General features: G+C 43.4%; 1 protein-coding gene across 3 annotated transcripts; it reads left to right on the forward strand.

Moving 5' to 3' along the window:
* The first annotated feature begins 1,969 nt into the window (after window positions 1-1,969).
* Window positions 1,970-19,371, forward strand: pls3 (plastin 3 (T isoform)). 3 transcript variants are annotated; one of them, XM_017435550.3, is made up of 16 exons: window positions 1,970-2,103; window positions 7,994-8,096; window positions 8,253-8,404; window positions 12,272-12,401; window positions 12,583-12,715; window positions 13,404-13,485; window positions 13,560-13,725; window positions 13,833-13,975; window positions 15,910-16,005; window positions 16,099-16,294; window positions 16,773-16,851; window positions 16,967-17,081; window positions 17,174-17,304; window positions 17,780-17,903; window positions 18,033-18,157; window positions 18,242-19,371. In XM_017435550.3, the coding sequence occupies exons 2-16, from the start codon at window positions 8,036-8,038 to the stop codon at window positions 18,372-18,374; spliced, it is 1,866 nt and encodes a 621-aa protein (XP_017291039.1). In that variant the 5' UTR covers window positions 1,970-2,103; window positions 7,994-8,035; the 3' UTR covers window positions 18,375-19,371. The 3 variants fall into 3 exon arrangements, with proteins under 3 accessions (XP_017291039.1, XP_037834873.1, XP_017291040.1); XM_037978945.1 differs by lacking the exon at window positions 1,970-2,103 and adding an exon at window positions 2,847-3,312; XM_017435551.3 differs by lacking the exon at window positions 1,970-2,103 and adding an exon at window positions 4,191-4,555.
* Window positions 19,372-20,974: the final 1,603 nt, after the last annotated feature.

Below are 20,974 nucleotides of genomic sequence, written 5' to 3' on the forward strand. Positions count from 1 at the left end.
CCAAGTTAAACTTTGAAAGACTTTTAGAAATCCTAATAAAACATCATTCAAGAGCGCTTTTAAAAAAATACAAGATAGTCTGGCTTACAGGACGCAAAAGATAAAGAAAGGCGTTAAGGTCCAGTCAACATTGAAGTGATGTTTTGTCTAATAGTTATCAGTATTTAGTACCTTATTAGCTGTGACATCAGTCAGACAGGCTGCAGTGTGGAGAAAGAGGCAAAAGTCTTCTTCCAGGCTAAGCTAATGGCTAGCCAAACAAAGGCCTGATTTGATCATCTTTCAGGCTTTTTAACTGACCTCTTTCTCAAAAGCAACATATCAGCATGAAAGAAGCTACATTAGCTAACATTAAACCTCTACTCTTATGCATGACACCTGTTTTTTTACAGTTTGTCACTTTTAATGTAACCAAACAACATCCATGTTGCTACACAGATGTCGGTGTGCGGCTCATACATAGAAAGTGTATGCTGCTGACTCTTTACAAATCACTCTTCTGGGAGTTGAGTAAACCTTTGACTGGCTAGATGCGCAGATTAAACAGACTGATACACTCAGCAGCCTCGACATATACACGGTTTATTTACACTTCGCACGCATGCATTCAAGTCCTACCACCTGTTAAGAAAACAGCGACAAACCGAACCAACAGTGTTGTGCAAACGTGCAGAGGCTTAATATTAGCTAATGTAGTGTTCTTTCGCACCAGCATGTTGCTTCTGAGAAAGAGTTGTTTTCTAAGTCTGAAAAATGATAAAAATCAGGTCCGTTTTTGGCTTACAATTAGCGCAGCCTTCATGAAAAGTTTTGTCTCTAACTTCACAGTCTGTGCTCTATAACAGATGTCACAGCAGATAAGGTAAAAGCATGGATAACTATTGGACATAACATTGCTTTAAAGTTGACTGGACTATCCCTTTGGGATTAAACACTTGTGCACAGTACTGTATGTGAATGTAACATGTAGACAACAATCTACAGTGGCCCTGAAGTTCAGACCACATCAACAAATCACTAACCACAACTACAAATTAAAAAACATAACTACCGGAAGAGGTAGGTACCAGTGGGAAACATGAGGCATCGCCGATTGGACGATGGTGCCGTTTGGCTTTTGCACCGGATGTTTCTCTGCCTGAAACAAGTTTTTAAAATGTTACCGGTGACCCAAATGTAGCTGTAGCTGCCGCTATTCGAGAATATTTTGAGTCAGGACATACAAGATGACACTGGACATGCTCAGGACTAATTATGAAACTTCAGGTCCAAAAGCCAAACGGAGCCATCATGCATTTAGCGATGTCTCATGTTTCCCACTGGTATCTACCTCTTCTGGGAGGGTAATGTCATTGTGTTTTTTTAAGATGTCCTTGTGGTTTCAATTTGTAGTTGTGTTTAGTGATTTGTTGTTGCAGTTTGCACTCTAGGGCCACCATAACAATCACATGTATTCACCAAAAATATATACTTTTTTTTTTAATAAGTGTATTTTAGTTTATCTCATTTCATTTTACATAGAGTTTTTAAATGGTTACAGACAAAATTTTCTCAGCTGAGAAAACTGTCAGAAAAACATTGTTTTTGGTCTTATCCTACCTCCCTTTTGGTGAACATTGTTCTAATTCTTGGGAAATCATATATACACAAATCCAAATGTAAGAAAATGTCTCCTAAGTTTTGTGTTTTTCTCAAAGAGTTTCCATGTTATGTAAAAGCCTTTAAAGTAATGGTGAACCCTAATGCTAAGAAACTTTGCAGCATTATTGTAGAACAGAATTTGGCAGTTTTGTAGTTTTTTGTTTTTATTTTTTTTCTCCTTTCATTTTTAGTCTGTTGTCCATTCTTAGCCTATGCATTTTATATCCGATTTGTATTTGAATACTTATTTGTATTACTGCGTTGTTGTTTGTACAAATCTTTCAACAACAACAAAAATACTTCATGTAGAGTTTGGGCACTAACAGCCCTCCATACCCGCAGAGCGTTCGGGTGACGTCACCGGTGGGGCGGGGCCAACATTCCTGGCGTCTACTTTTGTCTCTACGTGGAGGAGGCAGGGCACCAAACTGGACGCCGTCTGGAAATTCGGGCGCACCGACAGTGAGTACCAACTGGCAACTTTCTCGCCCAGCAACTTCTCACAGCTAAACCTGGCCTCAGTAGCGCGCGTAGAAAGGGTGCTTTTTGTCGTAATTTGTCCTTTTTTGTTGTTGTTGTTGTTCACGAGGCAGCCGTAACCTTCCGTACGAAGGATGGAGGTCCAAGAGTAAACAGGGATAGTTTCCTGCCGCCGAAAACTTGCATGTCCGTCGCTAACCGACTAGCATTAGCCACACCTTCATTAGCTTATTCATCCTCCTCACGCCACCTTAGCCACCAAATGCCAAACTTGTTTCACCTCTTTAAACTGTGGCAAAGCAACATTTAAAAGAAGTAAACTCAGGCGCTGACAAAGAAAGTAAATAGCGACTGAGCATGAAGTGTAAAGTGATGCGCATGCTTTGAAAATAATAACAAAAAGTAGGTGTTTTGGTGATTTTTCTTTTTTTCTGTTTTATGTAATATCTGAATTAGAAATGTGAGTGTTATTTGGGTGGGTCACTCATAAACTCACAGGAGGAGGATGTATAGGTGGAGCTAGTCTCTTTTATATATATTTTCCTGGTACACCCACCAGATGCCTGTTTATAAAGCTTTTAAAAGGTAATATTTTGCCACCTTTTGACAGAATGTGTCTTATTCACCTTGTCTATTGCTATTATTAATTAACTTTAAGCTGAATGACTTCCCCTCTGTGTGCAACTTCTCTTTTATTCTAAAGCAGGATTTTGTGGCTCATAGTTTAACACTATAACGCCTTTTGTTGTTTTTTTTGTTTGTTTTTTTAGTCTTAGGCGAATATTTTAAAAGCACCTTAGTCATCCTCACTTAGTTTTTTGCTCAACAGTGGTCTGTGTTAACTTGTTTACTGCACTGAGTGATTTACCAGATTATTTTTTTTCCTGGAGTCCATCTGCAACTGCAGCGTTTTCAACATCTGGGTTCCCGATTGTGGATCGCGACTGGGACAAGGTTGAACAACAAGGCTGTTTGAGCCCCGTCAGGAGAACCCGCATCGTAACGTGAAAGAATGTTTTGACTTTATACAGGGGGGGTGTTGTGATTACAGTCGCTCCACAGTGCAGACGCTTCAGTGGGTGATGCTGACGCTCGTTTCTCAAGAAAACAATCCGTTGGAGGTGGTTTTGTGTTGTTCGCTTTCACTGGGAGAAGAAGAAAAGCTACTACTCAACATAGTTAACCTGGCAGGTGTGGTCAGAATGAATGAGTGGGCGTGTGTGTGTGGTATGCTTGACAATGGCTTCAATAATATCTCCCTTTTTGCAGCAGAGTGAGATGAGCAGCCGTCTTGTGTTTTCCGCAGACATTACGTGTCTGATGTTATCACTGTAAAGACAAACCAGACCGTCAGGAAGGAGGAGGAGGAGGTGTAGTCAAAGTTTGTTTTCTACCTGTAGGGATGAACAGGTTGCTCTGCTTTCTGTAATCTCAGGGTCCTAAACCGTGCGCCTTTAATAAAAGGAATCAAGTTACTTTATTTTTGAACATAATTGTCATCGAATACCTGAACGTGGTGAATCATTTCTCTCTTTTCAATTAAACAGACAAGCATTTCTTTAAGGAATCCAGGTGATCCGTTAGCGTTTGAGCTGTAGCTGTTTTTCTGTGCTGGTTAAAGTCGACCAGCTATAGAGGCCATCTTGAATTGGGCTGAGCTAACGAGTTGTAGACGTTCGCCCAGTGATTTGCTTTCTGAGAGTTTCATTAGAATTCGTCCGCTGGTTTCGTGTGACACGGCTGCTGATTGTGGAGTACGGACAGCCTCCCTTGAGTCACGCCGACTTGACAGCATCGCGGAAAGTTCCAGATAACCTGGTGCTTTTTGACCTGGTCCTGACTCGAGCAGGCGGAGGGTTTGTCCGGTGTGTGCCGTCTGATTCTGCAGGTCCTTAAAAGGCGAACGTGTCTCTGTGTTCTTGTTGAGTAAGGACAGGCGTTTGTAGGTGTGGCTGCTCACCTGTGGCCAACCCAACTGATTCAGCAACACCTTTTTTCTTTTTTGGGTAACCTATATAAGGACATTGTAAAGTGGCTGCTTATGTGGATTCTTGTTTTGACGACTGGGCCAGAATAGCTTTCTCTATTTCACGGCTGCACGCTTTCATTCGGCGACGGTTGTGCCTCGCAGGAAGAATGTGACAACGAACAGCTGCTTGCGGTTCGGACAAAACCTGTCGAGCCACGGCTTAATTTGAATATCGTCGCAATAATCCGGCTTGTGAGAATTTTACACCCCCCACCCCCTTAAGGAGTCCAGGGTGTTGTGTTTCCAGCTGTGCGTAATGTCAGAGTTGTGTAAACTTCCACACACAGCGTTTGTGTCCTTCCCCTCCCCCTTACCTGTCAGTCCGCCTGTGCTCGTCCGCAGCCTGAAGAGGCACTGAACGGTTGGTGTGACTCAGTTTTGCTTCACATCTGCAGCCGATTGCGAGTGAGTTTTTTGTTGTTGTTGTTGTTTTTAAACTATGTCCATGTTCTTGCAGACTGTGTGCAGGGTGTGTGCATTTGAACGTGACCACACTTGGGAAGGGTGCCCGCGCTATTTGTGTGCTTCACATTTCCCACGTAACTGTGGATGAAACGCTGGCTGGCTGGGGTGTGTCGGCCCTTCCCACTGAACGCAGCCATCTGGGAGCAGCCCTGCGCTTTTTAATTGGCTCCATCAAATCTACCAAAGGCCACTGCGAACTGCGTCAACAGGGTGGTTTTTGTTTTTTTATTTTATTTGATTTCTCTTTTTGTTTTGACAGTTAAAAGCTAGGACCCTGAGGGGAAAAAATGTGTGTCTAAATGATACTTAAAGGAGTAGTTCAGCCGTTCTTTGGATATGTGATGAACAATTAATATCTTTTTTTGAACAGTTTGGAGACTGAACCGATGAGCTAACGGCTAGTTTGAACGAAGCTAAGACTGAAGTGTATTGCTGCCATCTTAAAACCAGCTAAATTTCACTGTGGTTCACGCAAACTCCGCTTCATAAAAGGACATTTACAGAGAATTCTGTGGTCGTTTGCGAGCACAAACAGCGGCGGCGGCCAGCTGTAGCACTTCTGCTACAGCCTGGGCCCTTTCAGGAACATCGTCTCTCTCTCTCCAGGACTAACCACACAACCTAAGGTTGACAGCTGGGCAAAGCTTTACGAAGTTCTTTAAAGTTGGAGCAGGTTTACGTTCCCGTTCCGCTTTGAGTAACACGAGGCAACAGTTTTTACTGCTTTTAAAAAAAAGGGTTTCATCACAGAGGGTTGTTGAATTTCTGTCAAACATTGATTTAAATGAAATGTAAATTTTTATTTCCTTATTCTAAATAAGCTGTTTGTTTAGTACGCCTCGTTGCCATGATATAGTCTTTGTTGCCAACATGACATCAAACCAAATCTGCCACTGCTGAAGGTTCAAATGAAACGCTATGAAGTTATAAAGATCAAAGTAGTTTTAAGATGAAACGGCCTGCTTTAGGAAGTGGGCCCTCTTCTCTGGTGATGAGCTAATAACGTGTAATCTGTGCCAACTCTTTTCCGAAGCAGACTGTGGCGTCCCTAGAACATCTCCAGTCTTGGAAACTTCACGTTGGCTTGTGTTAACGTCGTTTCGTAAACCTCTGCAAAGTCTTCGGTTTTTGCGCCACGCGTTTATTCCAGCAGAAGCATTACGCCGCTCCTGGCAGAAGGATCCTCCCGCTGTCCGTGTTTGCAAATAACCAAAGACTTCTGCCTAAATAAGCTCGTAATGTGAAACTGGCGGCGGTGGAACGGTTTCTAAAATGGCATTTGCATGGACTGCGACAAAATTTTGACGAGTAAGACGTTAACGGTCGACCTCGTCTTTATCTCAGCTCTGGTCGAGTCAGACGTTAGCTCATCAGTCTTATCAAACCTAGTCTATTTTTTCTTTTCCAGCTTGTGAGCCATCTCCAACAGGTGAGATATTAAATGCTCACCCTGTTCCACAGAACCCCACTTCAAAATGACTGAACTATCCCTTTTAAAGAGGACTACAGAGCATGTTCATCCTGCAGGGAGCAGCTACATATCCCGTGACCGAAAACGACTGAAAACAAGTGGATTTGTTTTCTTTTCTTATTTTTTTTCCCTTGATTTCATTTAAAGATATCCAGTTACATATTTGGCAGCTCGTTCTCAGTAATTATGTGCTTTTAGCTGTGAGGAAACTCAGCAGTGTTGTTCTCATGTTCTGCTGCTGTTTTCACCGATGTTGCAGCTCGGTTGGAGATGATTTTACTTTACTTTTTTTTTATTTTCCTCCCCGCTCACCGTCCAGTTGTCAAAGGGACCAACTGTCTTTGGCGCCTGACACTCCGATCTCACTTTTCCCCCCAGGGGGGGGTCTATTTGCCGCATCTGTGGCGGCGATCACAAACCCCTCCATTCTTCCACGCCACCAGCGATTCGGCTCGCATTTGTCTGCCGCCATCTGTGCCCTCGCTCCGTGTACTTAACCCCCCTCTGGTGCGTCCACTCGGCCTCTGTCGAGGGTGTGACGGACGGCGGCGGGGGTGGGTGGGCTGCCAAGTGAAGTAATGTTTGTCAGCGCTCGTTGCAGCTGCGCCAACTTCAGCGGCCACATTTCACATCCTTTTGGGAGAAAAGTTAAATATAGCCTCGCGGGCATCGTTGTTTTCCCCGATCGTACGGTCAGGACTTTGTAATGCCCTGATTTGATGTTCCTCTGTGAGCACAAACACTGTTTTCCCTCAGATTCATGACAAGGCGTTTAAAAGTTACCCCTGTTTGCGCCGTGGCCGGTTAAAGCTGCTAATCTCTTGTTGCTCAGAGTCGGTCTGCACTTTGGGTTAAATTCATCCCTTTGTTTGGTTTGTCGGAAAGATTAATAGGAACTGAGTCACACCTCGGGGACCGCATGGCTGCCACTGATTCATCTTTTTCAGCAACTTCTGTTGCTATTATTGTCTGCCTAGCAGCTTTTGCCACAAAACGAGTTATTTTTAGTGTTTTTGCTGTCTTTATGGTTTCAGCATTCGGCGTTACGAAAGCCAGGCATCTTTTAGTTCCAGGATTTCTCCCAAATGATCAACATTTTCCCCCTGAAAGCAAGGCGAAGTCTCGGATCCCCCTACTCGCCCGTTGCGTAAACCTCGTTTTGTGCATCCGAAGAGGAATGCCATCGTACCAGTTTTTACCCTGCTGAGAGCGAGGCAGCACACCCTGCTCGCCTCTTTGTGAGCGAAGCCCGATCTGCCCAGGCCTCGAGCATTCCTCCAGAACGGGAAGCAGGCACCGAGTGAAAACTCCTTTTTTTTTTCTCTCTGAGATTTCCAGACGTTTGCTTTGCCTCAGCAGAGTCTGGGAGCACAAAGGGGGTTTTTTTGTCTTTCAAAATGACTCACTTTGTGGCCTGAATCTTTGCGTGTTTAAGTTGGTTCTCTATTGAATGTCACGCAAAAGGTTTGCAGCATTTATCTGCTTTTTTTTGTTTGTTTTTACTGCACGCACCACTCACGGTTACTGAAACAATTTCAAAGGGCTGGAAATATTAAAGCCTAATAATGAAAGTGTTAAGTTTTCCCAAGATGTGCTGTGCTGTAAGCAAATTTATGAAAAGTATGTAAATAATCCAGAGGTGGTTCTGGTGAAAGCTCTGTGGGCAGTTTTATTACAATAAGGGCTTGTTGCTACACAATGGAGGCAACAGGAAATTGCTCCGATGAAGTGAAGCAAGCGCTCCTGGAAAAGCTGGTGTGGCGGGAGACCTGACGGAGGCCCGTGGTTGACTTTTAATCAGATCCCTCGGCTTGTTGAAGACATGCAGAAGTCTGGATGAGTTCGTCTCAGTTTGTTCCCGCTGGTTCTGTAAGACCCTGATGATGTATTTTCCTCTCTCTCCGCAGTCACCTTTTTCTGCCTGACCACGCCTGGTCAATCCCAGAAAAATGTCTGGAAAAATAACGAAGGAGGAGGAGGAGGAGATGAGGGAGATCTTTGAGAAAGCTGGTGAGTAACACCCAGAGTAAAGTAACAGTTTCCTTTTTAATGTAATCGTTGAAAGTGCTCCCTTTTCTTTTTGCCACTCCGGACACTTCAAAGACCTAATGATTAGTAAAAGTTGCGTTTGTGTCATCGATCCTGCCTCTGTCTCCTCTGCTTCAGATCTGGACCACAATGGGCATTTGAACGATTACGAACTCGGCGAGCTCCTGAAAGACGCCGGACACCCCCTGCCCGGGTACATGTTACGAGAGATGCTCCAGAAACTGGACCGCAACCAGGACGGCAAGATCACCTTCACTGAATTCCTGGCGGTACGTTAGAGCTCGGAGGAGTTCGTGTCTGTGTTTGTTGCCTGGTAAAACTTAAGCACCTGCTTTAATTGATGTAAAACTATGAAACGGTCTTTGTCTTCTGTTGTACCTAAAAGCACCGCTGCCAAACGAGTGGAAACCTCCTCAGCTCCACGCAGGACAGAGTTAATGGCCACAAACACAAACATGCAGGAATGTGGAAGTGAGGTCAGAGAAGTGAAGGGAGCTCCTGTTTTTCTGTCAGGAGTGATGAGGGAGCCGTCATTAGGCCTAAAGAGCCAAAAATCCCAAGCCAAGTTAAGGTGGTCAAACCAAAACAGCCTTTTTGGTTTTAAAATTAGCACTACTATATGTAACGTTTAGGACTTTTGGTCTGAGAAGACCTGATTTATTTATTTTTAACGTAGGATAGGTGGGATTTTCAGTCCAGTGCTGATAAAAGCTGCTGTAACGAACCACATGTGTGTGCTTCAACAAGAGAACGCCACTCCACCAAGCAGGTTTTTACCTTCACAGCCCGAGTTAAACACACCTTACATCGCTATCATGTGTTTTTAAGAAGGAAAAATACAGATTTTCTTGCTAAATTTACAGCGTGGGATTGAAATGTGTATCATCTGGACAAAGCTGTGGTCATTTTTGTCACTTAAGAAATGTAATCTGGTAACATAATGTGAGTCTGTGACAAAGACTGCTGCTGCTTTTTAAAAAAAAAAATTAAAAACTACCTCGCCCAGCTGCATAGTTCATTGTAGTCTCAGTAACTCCTGCAGGGCTGAGGTCACTGATGGAGCGCTGATAACCTCAGCTGCAGGAAGTGTCGGCCATGTTCCCGTACAATGCGTGTTATCAGAGCTGCTCACGCGTGTCGTGCGTTGCTGATAAGACGCGCAGAACTCTCGTGTTTCCGGCCTGCGTTGTTGAGTCTGTTTTAATGTTAAGATTAGACGTTGGTCTGGAGGGTGACAGAAGCAGCGCTCTCGTTTTCTTGTTTCTGTTCACCTTAATGACATGCTGACTCCCGCACTCTCAGCGCTGTAAAGCTTAGATTATACGCGTAGTAAACCGCAGGTCAAATGCTGTCATGAAGCCATCGACTCGGCGCCCTGACTCGGTGAATCATCGTGTCGGCTCAGCCTTTCAGCAGATTGATTGGCTTCATGCCTTCATGCCAGTGAGGAAAGATTTCCTGTCTGCGGAGTGGCCTCGGCTGCCTCAGGAGCTACCAGGAGAGCACTGACACGACAAGAAAAGATGATTCAGGAGAACACCATTTAGTAAAAGATCACTGTTTTATTTGTTGATTACCTATTAGGAACTGTTTTAAAAGAAGGCACCATCAGAAGTACACAGCGATTCACAGAAATCATGGTCATAACCTGTGCTGCCAAAATGAGTCACAGTGAGGAATTTTTCAATATTGAGTGATTATTTTCAAATTCTCCATCTCACAAGCTTCGAATCGATGCGTGGTTTAATGAAATTTATCGATTTATCACCTGCCCTGGCAACAAGCTAGCTTTTACAGGACTGCCGTTTTGAAAACTCGACTTTTATTTGGTCAGTTTTAAAGGAAATGATGAGGGTTATAAGACAAAGGAACATTTCTGAAGACATACGTGTTAGCAAACTCATTTCCACTTGCAGCACGAGTCACATATGTTGGTGATGTTTGTTGTGATCATGTTTTGTGGATTTGCTTATAATGTATTCACTCATTTGACACATCCACGTGATGAAATATGACCCGATCAGCTGTTTGCTCACAAAGCTGACCTTGATTCTTCTCAGAAAGCTCTGTTTTCGTTTCTACTGCTGTTGAGGTGGTCAACAGAAGTATTACTCATTCGCTCTGGCAGAAATGACCTGACTGCTTCTCATTCAGTTAGATTTTTACAGTACAGAACAGAGGAACGCATCTCATGTTTTATTGATCTGCAGCAAAAAAGCTTCAGGTAAAAGCTGGCCATGGCCACCTTCGTGTCACTTGCTGGTTTTGTCATTTTAAAGCCTCTCGTTCAGCACCTTGCAGTCGTCATCTTGGATTTTTGTAGTTGGAGGTAATGTGAAAAGAATGCATCTTACTGAGAACCGGAGGGTACGCTCGCCACGCCTGTGACACGAGGCCAGGATGAAATGCATGAATCCAGGTTTCAGCTCACTGGTGAAAAACCACTTGTTGAGCTGCAAAAGAGACAAAACCTATACTTGAACCTTTTTTTATTATTTGTATTTGTTATGCTTTTGTTTTAAATGTGAGCGAGAGTTGACTTTACTGTCAAGCCCAGATGTTGCTGCCTGGTTCTGAAGTGTCGTAATGTTCCTACAGAAATCCAGTACAAACCTATAAGTTGTAGGTAACTATCCTCCTCGTGTCAACCTTGTATAACAGATAAGGTCAGGGTGGTGTCTTCTGGAACAGCACGATGGTTGGAGGTGTTTCTGACTGTGTCTAAATACCACAGAGTATTACAGATGTGGGCGTTCTCAGGTGTTCTGCTTCAATCAGCAGCTGGGGACATCTTCCCATTAATGTTAAACAGATCAGTGTGTCCACGTTCTTCGACTGGCGCTGTAGATGCTGGAGTGTGAACAGAAGACCGAAGCACGTGGATCAGTTTTCAGCGTTAAAGCTCTGTGTAAACTGTATACACCTGGCTTGTTGTGGACTTTAGTTGGGCGAGTCTGTTTAGTGGCGCAATTGAGTCGGTTTGATTTCATTTTAAATAAAGAACAGGTTGGTTTAGGTTCATCCGGTGTTTTTCCGACAACAGTGAAGTGTCACCAGCAGAGGTGATGGTCTGTAGGCGTTTAAAGTTCAGTTCAAATTTAGCTGAGCTTCACCCCTGAGCACACACAACTCACATTAGGAGCCGAAAAGTCAAAGAAGTATTCGTCAATATAAAGTTTTCTGTTGTAGTGTTCAGGTTTTTTTTTGGTGGTACAACCTCCTGCAGTGGTGATTCATTTAATTGCATTAGTCAGCACAGATGTGGATAAAAGGAAAATATTAGAAATGTTCAAAATACAATAAAGATATCTGCTGTAGTTGCACCAATCAAACTATCGTGACAAATAAGCTATAATTTAGCAGCTGTGAAACATTAGTTTAAATGGAACACAGCTTTAATCATTATTGCTCAAATGATGTAAATGAGTTTGAGATATTTTTGATTTAGTATCTTTCGTGGTTAATTATCTTCAACACAGTCAGTTCTCTGCGTATAAAAATGTGTAAATGGAAGAATTAATGCAGGAGTTCGCGTGGTTTGAATTGGGGCTCTGTGGGAAGGTTAGGAACGACCTCAGCTTGGAGAAATAAAAAGTTTAATACTGTCTGGGTTGACGAGCTAAAGGCTAGTCAGAGTGGGGAAGCCAAATCTTAAAAAAAAAAAACCTTTTACAACACTAACACTAGTTTATAAACTTTCACATTGTCGTCAGTTTTGCGTTAGACTGTTATTTTAGTAGGGAAATTATGATATTCCTGCAGGAAGTGCTACAGCTAGCTGCTGCTGCTGCTCTCTGTGCTTGCACATAACCAGGCATGGTGATATCAAGGGCTTGTAAAGTACAGTTTGAATGAACTATAATTATTTTTTGTAGACTAGGGTTGTTTTGAGACCACATCAGTCCTCTTTGGTCCCGCTCAGACTAGCCGTTAGCTCGTCAGTCTGGTCAGAATTAAACCCCGTTTCTCCGAACCGAGTTCACTGAAAGAGCTATCTACAGCAGGTAAGATGCTTGTTCACAACCTTTCCTCGGAATCATACTACCTAAAAACCGGAGTCGTCTTTTTAAAGATTAATGTAGGATTTTAGAGCCATATTGGTTATTGTTCTTTAATTATTTTTAATATTATTTCAGATTGTCAAGGACCTGAAGGGCAGTGAAGTAGCAAAAACCTTCCTTAAGGCCATCAACAGGAAAGAGGGCATCCTGGCTATCGGTGGAACGTCGGAGCTGTCGAGCGAAGGGACACAACACTCATACTCTGGTAGGTGACGCGGCTGCTGTTTGTTTGTTGTGGGCTGTTTGACTTTGAACCCTCAGCAGTTCAGCTGCAGAGGAAGAAACCCGTAATGGACCAAGTGACCTTCTGTAACGAGTCTCTATGGGTGATAATGTGGCAGAAAAATGATTACTTTGCTGCTAACAAATGCGTGTTGTTCTCACAGAGGAGGAGCGATACGCTTTTGTGAACTGGATCAACACTGCCCTGGAAAAGGATCCTGACTGTCAGCACGTCCTTCCCATGGATCCCAACACAGACGCTCTGTTCTCGGCCCTGGGAGACGGTATTGTCCTCTGGTGAGGCTTCCTGTCCTCCTCCACGTCACCTAATAACACAAAGTCACACACGGCTGCTTCCCGCTCTACTTCGTTTTGTGGTGGAGGTAGACTAGTCTGTGTCGATTCACTAAGAATCATAAGATACTATATTTATTTAAAATAAATCTGTACCTGGATCAAGATATTAGGAAATTAGTTGACTGATCAAAATACCTCTAAAGTTTTGTAGCTAAATCTGAAACGTCACTGTAAATGTAGTTCACACGGGGCTGCTTGGCAAAAGGCAGCATTTAACACCAAAGAAGAGTCAAACAAACTTGATTTTGTTTTATTTTATTCCCTGGTATGGAGCTCCAAAGATGCCAAATTGTTTGTCTGAATTACAGTTAAATTGTTAAAAAATGTCAACAGGATTTAGTCAGAAAAGCTTTGTGGTTGAAGTCAAATTAATTTTAATACGCTCCTAAAAGAAAAAAGAAAGTATGATCCAGGTATGCAGATTTTTTTTTTTAATATACATGTATCTGATTACTACAGCCATAAAATGAAAAACACAGTGTTTACAAGAAGGTAAAGAAATTAAATATTTTGGTCCTCAAAGTGTGTCAGAAATTAGATACGCCATGTTGTTTTTAACACTAACAGTGATGTCATTTATGCATATCTGTGGTGTAAAATATTGACATTTATTTTCATCTTCAAACAGCAAAATGATCAACCTGTCGGTTCCGGACACTATTGATGAGAGAACCATCAATAAGAAGAAGCTGACGGCGTTTACGACACAGGTCAGTCTTTTTCTAAATATGTACAGTATAAATATCCTTCAGACGTTCTAACATTGCTGGTTTGTACCTTCTAGGAGAATCTGAACCTGGCGCTCAACTCTGCGTCCGCCATCGGCTGCCACGTGGTGAACATCGGCGCTTTAGACCTGAAAGAAGGGAAGCCCCATCTGGTCTTGGGCCTGCTGTGGCAGATCATCAAGATCGGCCTGTTTGCCGACATCGAGCTCAGCAGAAACGAAGGTACGGGGCGAGGTCACCATTCCGCAGCGTGTGTTTAAGCGCAGTCAGGAAGGGGCCGGCTGGTCTGCTGGCGAGCAGGTTAACCGATCATTACCACTCCCCGACAGCGTTGGCGGCCCTGCTGAAAGATGGCGAGACCTTAGAGGACCTGATGAAGCTGTCGCCAGAGGAGCTGCTGCTGCGCTGGGCCAACTATCACCTGGAAAACGCCGGCTACCCGAAGATCAATAACTTCAGCTCGGATATCAAAGTGAGCCTTGTCCCTGAAGCAGAATCCAGATCTGGTGTTTAAGGTTCAAAACGTGACAGTAAGCTTCCTGCAGGAGAGCTTGTTTCTAAAAAAACCCATTATTCACTTTTCTGTTTCACTACACGAGACCAGTAGTTGAGTGATGTTTGCACAGCCTCACCCAAACATCCACCCCAGCTGCTCCAGAAATAGGCACGAGTGGGTGCTCTTCACGCTGACGCCGAGTCAGACGAGTTTGTGGAAATTAAAGTGAAACGGGAGCTTCTGTTTCTTTGACAACATGTTTTCACTGAGGAAGTTTAGATAGGGAAAAGTACTGGCCATGTGCTGTAAGACTTCCACCCCATATATCAAACAGGCAGGTGTACAGGTGGTTGTTGCGTCCACAGAAGCAGTCAGAACTTTAGATTATAGGCGTGAATGTCATTTTAATTTGAGTTTTTTATTCTTTATTTATTTATTTTTTGAACCTTTCTGTTCTCCAGAGTGGAATGATTACACAACACACAACTTCAGTGACTTTTAAAAACAAGAAGTTTGAATTTCTTATGATTTTTGTTTCTAATCTTCTTTTTCTTTCGGCGGTTCCCTTTTCAGGAGTCTCCACAGCCAGTCGTCCTCCTCCATCTAACTCAGTCTTCTGTGTCCTCTGTCCTCCATGTCCTCTCTAACTGCATCCATATGTCTCCTCTTTGTCTCTTTCCTGGCAGCTGCATCTCTAACATCCTTCTACCAATATACCCACTGTCCCTCCTCTGGACATGTTCAAACCATCTCAGTCTGGCCTCTCTAACTTTATCTACCAGTCCTTCAACCTGTGCTGTACCTCTGATGGTCTCATTCCTAATCCTGTCCATCCTTGTCCCTCCTAAGGACAACCTCAACGTCTTCAGCTGTGCCACTTCCAGTTCTGTCTCCTGTCTTTTTGTCTCCAAATCGTCCAACACAGCTGCTCTCACCACTGTCTTGTAAACCTTTCATTTGACCTTCGCTGCCATCTTTGTGTCACAAATCACTCCTGAAACTTTTCTCCATCCACTCCATCCTTCCTGGACTCTCTTCTTCACCTTCTTACCACACTCCCCGTCCTCCTGGACAGTCAACCCTGAGTCCTTGAAGTCCTGCACCTTTGTGACCTCTGCTCCTTGTAGCCTCACTGCTCCGCCTGTCCCCCCTCTCATTCACACAGCTGTACTCCGTCTTTCTAAGGCTGACTTTCATCCCTCTATACATTCAGGCTCGAGCTGCTGGCATAACTCCGGTTGGATGTTTGACCACTCTTTATAAGAGAACTGGTCAAGTTTGGTTAAAATTGGTTGGTTTCCTGTAATTGACCCGTCTTTTTAAACAAGTTTTCATCAGTGTTGAGGTCGGGGCATTCGTGTTTTATCCAATCAGAAAAAGGGTTTCGACGGGTGTTCATGTTATCCAAGCTTCGCCTGCCTGGCTGTTGATCCTCCACCTTCATTATTCTGTCCACTTTGTGTCACAGCATGACACTACCACCACCATGCTCGACAGTCGGTACGGTCCTCTTAGGTTTGAAATGTTCATCTTGACACACATGTGTGGATTGGAGAAAATCCACTCTAAATTCATACTTGTGCACCTGATTGTTGTTTGGACAAACCAGTGAAGCTGTGTGGTGTATAATCTCCCCACCCTGGTTCGAATCAACGCTGTAAAATCTGAAATTAATCACATTTATACCCATAAACGTATGGAAAGATCTGACCACAGCTGTCTTTGTCTTTAGTTTGCTCATAATATGGCCGCATACAACCTGCAGGAAGAAGTGTTCTGACGCGTTTTGCTTTTGTTTTAAATATTGATGTTTTATTGTTCTGATTTAATCCAGTTTTATTTTTTGACAGCTAATACTCTGTGCTTAGTTTCCTTATTAGTATTTTTATTTTAATGCGTTTATTTCTCAGGACTCCAGGGCTTACTTCCACCTTCTGAATCAAATCGCTCCAAAAGGCACAGAAGACGACCAGCCGCGCATCGACATCAACATGTCCGGCTTCAGCGTAAGGAAGCTTCAGGGCTCACAGCTGGGCATCTTCTCCGCCCGGTGAGGTGACAGCTGCACCTCTCACCCGACTCTGTGTGTGTGTGTTCAGGAGAAGGATGACCTAAAGAGGGCCGAAGCAATGCTGCAGCAGGCCGACCGACTCGGCTGTCGACAGTTCGTCACCCCAACCGACGTCGTCAGCGGGAACCCCAAACTTAACCTCGCCTTCGTCGCCAATCTGTTCAACAAATACCCGGCGCTGAAGAAACCCGAGAACCAAGACATCGACTGGGGATTATTGGAGGGTGGGTATGAAGATAAAAATCTGTACTGCATGAATTTATAATAGGATTCCATTACAGATTTAAAGACGGAGCAGGTTTTTAGATGCCCTCAGATCCAAACAACTACAGCGTCTCTTATCAGCTTAATTTAGAATAAAAGGGAACTGGAAGCTGCAGATTATACGCTGGTGTAGATTCTCAGTCATCCAGGACATGGTAAATCCAAAAAAGGTTAAAAAACAAAACAACTGGACTTCTCTTCTGTATCTGAAGACGTTTGACTTCTCATCCGAGGAGCTTTCTCAATTCAAAAAGGAGAGAGTGTGGAGTTCGAGCTCTCAGAACATCTCAGCTTTAAGATGGATGAGAAGTGAAACGTCTTCAGCTGCAGAACAGAAGTCGAGTCGTCTTTGTTTTTTAACCCTTTTTGGGATTCATGTAGAATCTATTTGTAATATGACTGGCATCCTTATTAAAATTGTCTAAATCTCATAATCAGGTGAGACGAGAGAAGAGAGGACGTTTAGAAACTGGATGAACTCCCTGGGTGTGAGCCCAACTGTCAATCATCTCTACATGTACGTATCGCCGGCGGAACAAAAACTGGACGACGTGCCATGCCGTCTGGGCGCATCTGCGGCGCTTTCTGTGCCTTTTATTTAACGCGGTGTTCACCGTTCAATGTTCCTACAGAGACTTACAAGACGCCATGGTCATCTTTCAACTCTACGAGAAGATTAAAGTCCAGGTCGACTGGAGCAAGGTGAACAAGCCCCCTTACCCCAAACTGGGAACCAACATGAAGAAGGTAGAGCAGGTTTCCTTTTCGTTGCTCCTTGCGAACAACAGAAACTGGTTGTCTTACGCTGACCTGTGCATGATGCTGCCCCCACCCCTCAGTTGGAGAACTGTAACTACGCCGTGGATCTGGGCAAATCGACCAAATTCTCCCTAGTTGGCATCGGCGGGCAGGACCTGAACGACGGCAACTCCACCCTGACTCTAGCTTTGATGTGGCAGGTCATGAGAAGGTGATCATGAAATTAAAAAAAAAAAAAACGCCTGGCCAAGACGCTGGGATGTGAGGGTGCAGAGGGTGTTCACACGCATGTCTAAATCTATAATTCAAGATTAATGAAAATATAAACATATTTAATTAGTGCTGCACATAAATTCCAATAATAGTTTGTAAGTCGGGTGCAGAAGTCAGAACTGTTGAATATCTGTGTGCAAAAGTTTACAACCGCTTAAAAGCCGCCCACAGCATCCTAACTTCACCAGAATTGTGGGTCGTATAAATTGGAGCCTTATTTTTAGCACAAGTCAATATTCCTGAAATGTTTTGGTTGAGACCAGGTTTCCACAAACGTAGCTGCTGATCATGTTTCAGTTATTTAGCTTTCTAGCTTTAGGTTTTCTGGCTGTCAGGTTTTGTCGAATGCACAGCATTAGCAGCCGAACGATGTTCGCTGTTGTTTATTTTTCAACAAAGCCGGTCCCTTTCAGATACACGCTGAATGTCCTGGAGGACCTGGGCGACGGGGAGAAGGTAAACGACGACATCATTGTGAAGTGGGTGAACCAAACCCTGGCAGAGGCTGGAAAGTCCACCAGTATTTCCAGTTTTAAGGTGAGCGTCCTGAAAACACGTTGGAAGCATTTATAACCCCCCAGGAAAATCAGATAATTAAACTGCTGTATGGTCCTTACATCTGATCCTCTGTGTGTGTGTGTGTGTTTGTGTGTGTGTGTTGATCAGGATAAGGAGATCAGCAGCAGCCTGGCGGTTCTGGAGCTGATAGATGCCATCCAGCCCCGCAGCGTCAACTTCGAGCTGGTGAAAACCGGCAGCCTCTCCGAGGACGACAAACACGAGAACGCCAAGTGAGCATTCGGTGACAAACGCGAGCCGCCGATGCCGGTTGCAGAGAAACAGTCGCTCACCAGTTAAATCTGTCTCCTGTCTAGATACGCCATCTCTATGGCGAGGAAGATCGGAGCCCGGGTCTACGCCCTCCCGGATGACCTTGTGGAGGTCAAACCCAAGATGGTGATGACAGTCTTTGCCTGCTTGATGGGTCGGGGGATGAAGCGCGTCTAAAACGGCCAGCTGAGATAATCGTGACGCTTCCCACCCCCACCCTCTCAACCCACAGCCAGTTAGCCTTTTGAAAAAGCTCCCCCCAAAGCTACAGAAATGAAGTTTAAATCTTAAACGAGTCAGAATCCTGTACCTGCATGTAGCCCCGCCTCTTCCGACTAACAGGTGTTTCCTGAAGAATTCTGTATTGTTCTCTTATTGAAGGTGAGGCGGCAGCACTATCATCTCTAGAGATGGCTCTCAACCCGTTACTCTCAATATGCACTACTCTTCATGCATAAAAATGCTGTTTTTTTTTTGTTTTTTTTTGTTTTTTTGGACTGAGGACGCATAATTCCAGCTGCAAGGTCGTTTACATATTTTCACCCAGACTGATAAAATCTGACCTCGATGAAGCAACAAACATTCCTGAATACTTTGCTTAATCATGAATATGTGCATCAGAAGGCCAAACGTTAAAAAAAAAAAAGGCTGGATGTTTAGGAAAGCACACATTTAAAGAAAAGGAAAAATCAACCATGTCCTCTCATTCCTGAAGGTCAAAGCACGTCTTCACAGGTAGCACCATGAGCGCCTTCATATCTGCATTCAGAAGCCATATTAAGGTCAGTTTTTGGTGAAGACCGACGCGACGTGCAGTTTTATATTCTCGTGCTCGTCACGTTCCTTGGGATTATTATGCGACGTTCTGTAAATGCTGTCTCTGAGGGTTTCCGGTCTGCGTCGTGTTGGGATAAATATAGTTTTATTTTCTGTACATTGGATGAGGAGCAGGCTGACGCTTTTGGCTTCTGCTGTGCCTTGTGGTCTCAAAGACGACTCGAGCTCTGAGACTTTCCTTTTGTTTTTGTTTGTTTTTTCTCCTCATAATACCAAATACAAACAGTAACTTCATGATAATCTTTGACTTAGGCCAAATTGAGTTTGGTCTCATGTTCATGTCTACTCTTACAAGTAAGTGCTTTACATGTAACAATAAATATGAATTTGAAAGCGGCTTACGTGTTTGTTCGGTTTTTTTCCCTTTTTGTTTATATAAAAAAGCATGTTTTGTAAAAACAAGTTCATCTGAGGTAGAACTTTGGTTACATATCTGCTTTGCCTTTAAACGATGAGCTGTCCGAAGTATTTGATTGGTTTACAGAGTAGAATGAAGGTAATTTAAAATGCTGTTTATGATCTACATAAACAGCTAGATGGGGAAGAAAAGCCACATCTGTTAGGATCTGCATCGCTGAACTAAATCTACAAACATGGAGATAACTGACTGCAGCTCTGAGGGTTTTATGTGGAAGAAACATTTTAATGTGCAAGCGGGTTTGATTGTCCCTTCAAAGTAAAACTTGCACACAAAACATAATAAAAGCCCAGAATTCCCCAAAGGAAGTCGTATGACCCGTGGGACGTGTGAGTGTGGCCCTAATTGACAAATAAAATCAGTTTAAAGCAGGAAAACAGACACTTGATGGCGTATTCTGACATTAAACAGTAAAAGATCAAATATGTATCTATTACCCTCCTAATTCTTTAACTCCTAGAACAATTTACAGCATTTATAACAGTTTGATCACAAATCAATACATTCTGCCTGAAAAATCCAATTATACCGTAGTGATCAGTATCACAGCGCAGCTTACAAGAATGTGTAGGCGTACATTTTAATTTGCTCATTTCTAAATGAAACGCTGAAGAACTCGATTATAATCCTGAAAAAAACTCATCTGAATTTCAAAGAGTAACACTTTGCAGCAGGAATACCTTCAGTGTCACTTTTATAACTCAGCTCTACTTCTCCTTTCTCTTATCTTGGTTTCTGTTACATTTGTTCTTCCCTTTTTCTTTATTTTTCATCATAAATCCCGTCGACAGTCCTGTAAAGTGCGCTGACGAGCAGGAACTGCGGTGTGTGTGTCTTAATCTGGTGTCTCGTTAACGAGCGTGAGTTTTCTTCACAGTTCGTTGACCTTTTTTAATATGACAGGAGGCAGATTGTAGTTTACAGCTCGCTGGCCTGAGTCTCAGTTACCTCAGAGGTCCCCCGGGCTTTGGTTATGTCCCAGAAAGAAATGTCCACATTTTCCAGGCTCTGATTGAAGCTGAAGGTGTGTCAGTCAGATCAGGAGGCCTTTTTAAGCGCCGTCTTTCTCAGACAGGGAGTGTGATGGGAGGTATGGGTGCATGAGGAGGACTTCAAGTTATCTGCCCTGCTGAGTTTTGTTTGGTAAAGAAAAACAAAAGGCAAGATTGTCCAAAAGACCAATGTGGCTGCCTCATGTCTTGAAACCTGTGTTAGCTGCAGGAATAAACTCTTTATTTTCACTTTTGTCAGTCTGCGCCTCAGTAATCTAGTCACAGACACAGTCGTTTCCAACCGTTATTAGTGGGCACATTGCAGAGTTTGAATGCATATAATATCACAAACATGAAGCCATATTACCAGCTTAAGGCCCCAAACACACTACTCTGGATATTTTTCAAAACCCTGGTGTTTTCTGCTGCATTTGCACCTCCCATCCACACTCAAACTGAGACTTGGGTGAGAAAAAAAAAAAAAAAACGCTTTAAAAAGTGGAGATTTTGAAAACATTTTCAGAAACAAG

Source organism: Kryptolebias marmoratus, linkage group LG13 (assembly GCF_001649575.2).
Source record: "Kryptolebias marmoratus isolate JLee-2015 linkage group LG13, ASM164957v2, whole genome shotgun sequence".
Classification (NCBI taxonomy): domain Eukaryota; kingdom Metazoa; phylum Chordata; class Actinopteri; order Cyprinodontiformes; family Rivulidae; genus Kryptolebias; species Kryptolebias marmoratus.